At 41.6% G+C, this 8,274-nt stretch overlaps 1 protein-coding gene across 4 annotated transcripts in view; it reads right to left on the bottom strand.

Moving 5' to 3' along the window:
- CDK15 (cyclin-dependent kinase 15) overlaps nucleotides 1-8,274 on the bottom strand; it is a 126,717-nt gene that overhangs the window by 78,412 nt on the left and 40,031 nt on the right. For all 4 annotated transcript variants that reach the window (XM_006861982.1, XM_006861980.1, XM_006861981.1 and 1 more), the window contains exons 7-8: nucleotides 4,383-4,506; nucleotides 2,554-2,674 (exon numbers count right to left, since the gene is read on the bottom strand). In XM_006861982.1, the coding sequence (XP_006862044.1) occupies nucleotides 2,554-2,674; nucleotides 4,383-4,506 (245 nt within the window). The remainder of the gene's footprint in view (nucleotides 1-2,553; nucleotides 2,675-4,382; nucleotides 4,507-8,274) is intronic.

Genomic DNA, 8,274 nt, shown 5'->3' on the forward strand with positions numbered 1-8,274 from the left:
TTGGAAGAAGTGCAGCCAGAGTGCTCCTTGGAGGCCAGGATGGCCAAACTTCATCTCTCATACTTTGGACATATTGTCAGGAGGGACCAGTGACTGAAGAAGGATATCATGTTTGGTAATGTGGAGGGTCAGAGAAGGAGAGGAAGACCCTGAGCGAGATGGATTGGTAAAGTGACAGCATCAGTAGGCTCAAGTGTGGCAACAATAGTGAGGTTGGCCCAGGATCGGGCAGTGTTTCATTCAGCTGTGCTTAAGGTCGCTCGTCATGAGTCAGTACTGACTCAATGGCACCTAACAACAACAAGTAAATGATGACCAAACTTTCAGGGTAGATGCTACTTCTGGCAAAGTGACAGGTGGATGGGAAGGAAACATGTAATGGTATTGCTTATATTCTAGTTCTGATATTTGGTATCAGGGTCATGGAATCCACATTTTATGCTTCTTAGTCTCCATCGTAATTTCTTCATCTTGACACTATTGACATTCTGGGTTGGGAAAATTCTTTGTTGTGTTGTGCTGTCCTTTACATTGTGGCCTGTACAGCAGTATACCTGGCCTTTACCTACCAGATGCCAACTGGTGAAAGAAAAAACATTTTTTAAGGCTCTAAACATTGCCTTAAATGTCATTGATGGACTCAGGTGTGGCAGCGGTGGTGAGGTTGGCCCAGGATCGGACATTGTTTCGTTCTGCTGTGCATGGGGTCACTATGAGTCGGTTCCAACTCGATGGCACCTGACAACAACAACAAACATTGTCAAATGTCCCTTGGGGAGCAAAACTAGCCATGGTTGAGAACCACAGACCTGTGTGTATGTGTGTGTATATACATATATACATATATATGTATATACACACACACACATACGTGTGGTTGGGGGGGGGTGTTTAAATGTTTACATAATAGAAGTAAATTTTTAAATGATGGGTAGAAGTTTCACCTGTCTTGAAGCACAAGTAGGAAATGGTCATCAATAGCTGAGAAATCCTGGGAAAGGCCTTTGCAGTGCAGAGTTGTGTGAGCTGACAGCTTCGGGAGGGTTTTGACTAACAGGTGATATTTCTAGAAATGATACTGGACATCAGGAAATCAAGGACTCCTTATATACACTAGAGGAAATGGAAATTTTTTGCAGCTTTTACTTAACATACGTCCAGTTTGGACAGTCTTTGGGAAATCCTTTTAGAACGCTGATGCATAATTTAAAAAAACCTACTCATATAAATTTCTCTTTTAAAAACAGGGTCTTTTGTTTATATAATCCCTTTCTTATAAAGAACTATCAGAGACTCATGTGTTTTACTACATTTAATCCTTAGAGCATCCAATTGAGAGTGTGGCTACGAATCCAAAGTTATCACACACCTAACGTGACCCTTGAATGAACGGCTAACTCCAGGAATCAGATCCAGATAATGTTCACACCACTGCCGTAAGATGATGAGTGTCTGAGACCCCACCCAGTGCTGTGCATACCAAATCTGAAAGGCTATAGCACCTGGTGCTTATCCTGTACTTCAGGCCCATTTAACGCCTCACAGGGAGAGTTTACTACCCTCATTTTTAAAATGAAGAAACATAAAGACATGAAAAAGAATATGTGAGTTTTTCAAAATAGACTTAGAAGGAAATTCAGGTTTCCCGAGTCTTGGACTTGGCTGTGAAGTGTGTTTGGGTATGTGTGAGGAAGTGTGTGTGCTTCTCTGAGGACAAGGTATCAGGTAGAAGACAAGACCTAGGATGAAGAGAAGCTAGAAGATGGGGCATGGGAGAAAGCTGCAGATTCAGATGACGCTTTGGCCAAGTCCTCCCTGGTTTTCAGAATCTTTAACTGTAAAAACACATAGGCTGATTGTGAACACCAAGTGAAAGATTTGACAGTACTTGAAGTTTCTGAGTACAAATATTAGTGGCTGTCATTATTCGAGCTATTGTTGTTGCTGTTAAATGCCACGGAGTGAGTTCTCATTCATAGAGATCCTATATACAGTTTCTGAGGAGTAGCTGGTGGTTCTGAACTACCAACCTTGTGATTAACAGTCCAGTGCTTATCCTATAGTATCCCACCAGGACTCCAGAACTATTATTAGTCATATGACAAAAACAACCACCAGCGTCTCCTCAGAAACCCTATACAGAGTCACTATGAGTTGGAACCAATACAAAAATCAGCAGTGAACAACAGCAACAATGGATGGGATGACACACATCTTCATTTTCTTGTTACTACCTGGACTTCTGATATGGCACTATAAGATAAACACTGGTCTATAAACCACTAAGTTGGCAATTCAAATCCATCAGCTGCTCCTGGAAAACCCTTTACAGGATCAATGTGAGTCAGAATGGACTCTACAGCACATAACAACAACAAAACAGTAATTATTATGAAGACCTGGTATGGCGCTGAAAGGATAAGCACTGGACTAGCTAACTGCAAGGTCACAAGTTCAAACCCACCAACCCCGCTCGCTCTTCAGAAAACCTATACAGAGTCGCTATGAGTTGGAACCAACTCAACGGCACTTAACAACAACAACACTACTTACCATATGTCCAGCTCAGATGAATATTCAGTGGCTCCCAGCAAGGCATCTGGCGGGCGGTACCAGAGGGTTACAACTTCTGAAGAATACGTCTGGCTGGGAATGGACTTGGCCCGAGCAAGACCTGTCCAAATGTGAAAAGCACAGAACCCTTTGTCCTGGGGCATCCTGCAGAGATGCAGTGGTGCATTCTATCAGGGAGAATATAACTGGTCAACAACATTTTAGAATAATGTACAAACTAAAGGTGCTACTTTGCCTCTTATAAACCATTCCATCAAGGGACTTTAGCAATTATTGGTGTGCTGTGCCAACAATTTGTCAATGTAGCCTTCCTGGAAGTTGGGTGTAGTCAGGTGACTAAGTTCTTGCCTGTATGGTATGAGTAGAAGTAATATGTGAGTTTCCAGAGCATGTCTTTAATGAAGGAGTCAAGTATTTCACTTTCCTTTTCTCTTTCCTCTGGACTGGAATGAGAAGAAAGCAGCTTGAACTAGGCATTGGGGCAATACCCTAGGGACGGAGGGGCCTGATGACAAACCAACCTGTGCCAAGACCCAACAGGGCTACCATACAAACTCTGAATGGCTTAGGTCATACTGTTACATGTGAGGAAGTTATGCTTCCAAATTGTGAGGTGGGCCCAGGACTGGGCAGTGTTTCATTCTGTTGTGCATAGGGTCACTATGAATTGGTACCAACTCGATGGTACCTAACAACAACCACCACCTTGGGTCTCTATTACAGCGACTGGACTCTGCTATAATACGGCTGCCTTTCATTTCTACAGCCCAGGAACACATAGTTCAGAGGACAAACAGTGAGAACTACTCAGCTAAATTAGTTAGTACGAGTCTCTTTCAAGGGCCCCTCTGCAAAATGAGCTTATTTCTGTCCACCACTTGTCTCCATGAATCACATGATCTATAAAAGACCTCAAAAGATGAGTTTTCCATTGTGGGGAATTGAGAAATGAATGTCTGTTAAATGCTTATATGTCAGGATAAAAGACAGACATTAGGGACTCAATGATAAGCAAAAACAGAACCAGAAGCTGTCCTCAAAATACTTACAGTCTAGTGAAAAAAAACCCAGAACACTGCTACTGAGTCGATTCTGGTTCATAGAAACCTGACAGGACAGAGTAGAAATGCTCTTTAGGGCTTCAGAGACTGTGAATTCTTGACAGGAGCAGACTGCCCCATTTTCCTCCTGTGGAGTGGCTGGCGGATTTGAACTACCAACCATGCAATTAACAGTCTAATATGGGAGAAAGATAAAGCTTTCTGTTCCTGTAAAGAGTTACAGCCTCGGAAACCCTATACAGGGTCACAATGAGTCAGAACCTACTCCATGGAACATAACCACCACTCAGATTTAGTAAAAGGAATCCTGGTGTGTTCTGTAGGATAAGCACTGGACCATAAGGTATGATTGAACCACAAGGTCAGTAGTTCAAATTCAACAGCTGCTCCTTGGAAACCCTATACAGGGTCGCTATGAGTCAGAACTGACTTGACAGTGCTTAACAAGAACAACAACTCAACACAAGGCACTCTACAGATATCACAGCATCAAAAATGGCAGCAAGGTTTAAGGATGCCCAAGTTTGGAGCATCTAATTGGATGGAGACTTAATGGACTCCTAAGAAGCTACCAATCTTCCCTGTCTCTTTACTCACACTATCCATATGATAGCATGATATCCCCACAAAGCATCATGTTTCCTAGGCCTCCAGCTTTCAAAGGCCAGGCCAAGTCAATGCTTTACACATGTGCACACAAAAGCATCACTGTTCACAGCCCAGAAGGAGACTCAAGGGGCGACTTACCAAAATCAGCCAGTTTGAGCTCTCCCAGGTGACTGATGAGTATGTTCTGAGGTTTCAGGTCCCTGTGAAGAACGTGTTGGTGGTGGATATACGCCAGACCCCGCAAAAGTTGAAACATGAAAAGCTGGAAGGAATGAACACCATAGTAAAAAGATTTGAGCCACTATATGTTGATTTCCCCTCTAAATCAAAAGCAGTCATGTGAAAGAATATAGTCAAAGTGTCTCCTGAGAAACTAAAAATAAACGAAGATTTTTACATTCAGAGAGAGGGGGTGGAAAGCACAAGGAAAGTCAAGCAAGTAGACCATCTTCTAAACAAAGCAATTCTGGTTTCTCCTAACATCTCATTTCTTTGATAATGAAGGAATTACCCTTCCTTAAAAATCTAAAGTCAGACTTTGAAGTTTCATTTGGAACACTAGTTATTGATTTAAATGTGAAAGATTAAAAGGAAAAAAAATGTTTCCCCACGAATGAACTTGGCATTTAAGATCAAAGTTGACCTGGAAATTATATTATAAGGTTTGCAACTATTTATGTTTTCTAGGCTTTCTGGTAGGAAACCTTTTAAAAACACAATACAAGGAGACCAGACTGGGAAATATACCCTTAGATAGATACTATTAGGAAATAAAGAAATTTTTAAACCTATTTTTAAAGTTTTTAGTTCAAAGTTGAAAACAAGAAAAATATACAGTAAAGCTTAAGAAAGAAAAGAGACCAAAAGAAATTATACTGCTCTCCACCCACCCCCAGAAAAATCAAAAGATAAAAAGGAATAAGCAGTAGGGAAAAGAAAGGAGAAAGAGAAAAAAGAAAACAAACAAATAAACAGGAAAAACACATCCTGAGATCAAACTTTTTAAAAGTTTCAGAAACCAAAGACATTATTAGGTTCTCACCAATACAGAAGCTTAAGGAATCAAAAGAATGCTTAGTATTCCAAGTGTCTTTTGCTATTTTCCAGGGCCACTGGCAACTGAGAATTCAAACACCAGCATTAGTGTTCACAAAGCCCTATGCCAACTGAAAGCATGTTCTGGCAATTTGAAAAAGAGCTGGCTTTAACATTCCCAGGGACATAGCAAAATGGCAGCTGCAGAGTTGCTTGGCTAAATTGCTTTTTTCCATTGTATCTTGGAAACTAGGAACTTCAGAGATGCCAGAACCTGTACTGGGTTAACAACAGTATGAAGACAATGGAGCCAAGTTAATGAGCAACATGGTCTGTCATTGAAATGGGAGTTTAAGGATTTTACCTGCCACCACACACCTTTGGCTGTGTATGCTCCACGCAGCTCTCACATCAGGTTTGTGAGCCACTTTAGAATGTTAAGAATTTCTTGTGTTTATTGACTCTACAAGTCTCCCCAATACTTTCTCTCCCCTGTGCGTTAAGCGCACTCACTCACCAAGCCTAGTGGCTACCAGAACAGAAAATGCATACCGACATTTAAACTTTCAACATGTCTATAAACATAAATATGCATGGAAAAGAGATGAAAAAATCAACTTAAACTCCAGATAAAAGATAAAATACCATAGTAGGTACTTTAAAATATGTTTTTCAATGCAAAGAGGGCAAGAACTGGAAACAGGTGAGAAACAAAAGGTAAAAGATGGAGATGGGTAAAGGATAAATATGAAAGAAGAAAGGGAGAAATAACATTATTAAATGACTTGTTTTTAATATTATTAAATGACTACTGTAGAGATGCTAAAGCAAATGGAAGAAATAAGGAGGTACAAAAGCTGAACAGAAAATTTCAAAGGTCAGCTGGAGAAGATAAAAGTCAAATATTACAACAAAATGTGTAAAGATCTGGAGTCAGAAAACCAAAAGGAAAGACCACGTTCATCATTTCTCAAGCTGGCGGAACTGAAGAAAAAAATTCAAGCCTTGACTTTCGTTATTGAAGGATTCTCTGGGCAAATTTTGAAGGTGCAGAAAGCATCAAAAGAAGATGGAAGGGACGGAAGAACAAGGTTGATGGGAGAACAGTTAGGAAGGTTCACATGGGCTAAGTGGGACAGAGGTAAATGATGATGCATGCACAACCTTGGAACAACAGTCTTCAAGATACAGGAATTGAGGCATGGTTTGAAAGGCTAAAAGAGGGGAATAATGTTAAGATGCTTGGCTGTCTTTTGAATCTTGGTTTCCCTTGCCTACCATTGTGAAATAGACACTTGGGGGTGGGGGAGGAATAGCCAAAAACATCACAATAGAAAGCTTGTAAGTCCGTCTTCAGTCTATAACTGATTGGAATACCTTAAAGGGGCCTAGAAGTTGCCCAGTGAAAGAGACCTCCTGTGGAGCTTTTGCATTGCATAAGACCATAGGTGGAAACCAGAATCCCATCCAGAATTGTCTGAGGTGGGAAATTTCCCCTGGAAAGGATGAGCAGACCAACCTGGAGCAGCTAGAAGAACAGAAGATACTTCGTGAAGAAAGACCAGCAGGAAAAATCAGAAACAATAATGGTAGTATTACTAAAAGAACAAGTAAGCTGTTTGCCCAGGAACCATCAAGGCAAATGGTTGGGTCCCCTCAGAGCAAACTCCCTTCCAAGACTAAGACTCAAGGGGAATACACGAGCAGGCATGTGGTCTGGTTGGAGACAATGTTGGTCATCGATAAGGGGAAGAGGGGAAAAAAATAGCAATGAAGTTGGGATCTAAGTCCAACTACATTCAATAGACTCCTGTGAACCCAGGCAGAAACCTGGATGGCCAGCAGTTACGGCATAACCCAGGGACTCCTGGGCCCAGGGGCAGTGATGTGGCCACGGAGGACTGGAGCAGAGAGTGAAGCATCCAGCTGATATGAAATGAGGGGAGATGCACAAGAACACCCATATTTACAGATAGTACCCACTTGACCTGGATTCGATGGCTGGATGATCAGAACTTGACTAAAAGAAGAAAGAAGAGGGAAGGAAAAAAAAAGAGTAACCCACTACAATTTGATAAACTTTACCTATATGTATAGATGTAGTAGCTCAAAAAAGGGAACAAATCTTTACAGCAAGTATCACTCCCACCCTCTTGGTACACAGGGTTGACAGGAATGGGCAACTTAGACATTGACTACCCAAAATGGGGGTGGGGGGTGGCTATAAAGGCAAGAAGTGACTGGTTTACAAGCTTTCAAGAGGGAACCTAGTCCCAGACTGGGCAGGGGTAGGTAGAGCCTCCACTGAATGACTTCCAATCTGTTGGGACAGGGCTGGTGAAAGGAAATGAGGATAATCTTGTGGTACAATAGTGAATAATTGCCATCAGGACTGACTGAGGTTCAGAAATGTAGAGGTAGATGTTTTTTGACAAATGTAGGGGATTGATTGATTTTGCAGCCCAGGAGCAGAGGTCCATGGGACCATCAAGTGAGAAGAGCAGAGAGCAGGACCCTACCCAGAGAGGCAATGATGTCAGGGATGAAGACAGAGAGGATGATGTGGACAGATGGAGCGTCTGGGGACACTAGACTCAGAGAGGGAGAGAGACTGTGTGCTGACGGCTGGGAGGTTGGGGGTGGACCTGTGGGGTATATCCTTTGGTTATTTGATGAAGCATGGAGGGGATTGTGATCATTGCAATGAAAGGAAATACAAGAGGATGAATGTAAAACTGATGTTTTCCCATGTAAACCCACATAATTCACAATAAAACTTTAAAAATATATAGAAGGAATACACAGAGTTACTGTACCAAAAGGAACAGTTAAACATCAACCATTTCAAGAGGTAGCATATAATCAAGAGCCAATGATACTGAAGGAAGAAGTATAAGGTGCATTGAAGGAATTGGTGAAGAACAAGACACCAGGAATTAATGGAATAAAAATTGAAATCTTTCAAGAAAGTGAGGCAGCACTGGAGGCACTCACT

The sequence above is a fragment of the Chrysochloris asiatica genome, unplaced genomic scaffold, assembly GCF_000296735.1.
Source record: "Chrysochloris asiatica unplaced genomic scaffold, ChrAsi1.0 scaffold00045, whole genome shotgun sequence".
Classification (NCBI taxonomy): domain Eukaryota; kingdom Metazoa; phylum Chordata; class Mammalia; order Afrosoricida; family Chrysochloridae; genus Chrysochloris; species Chrysochloris asiatica.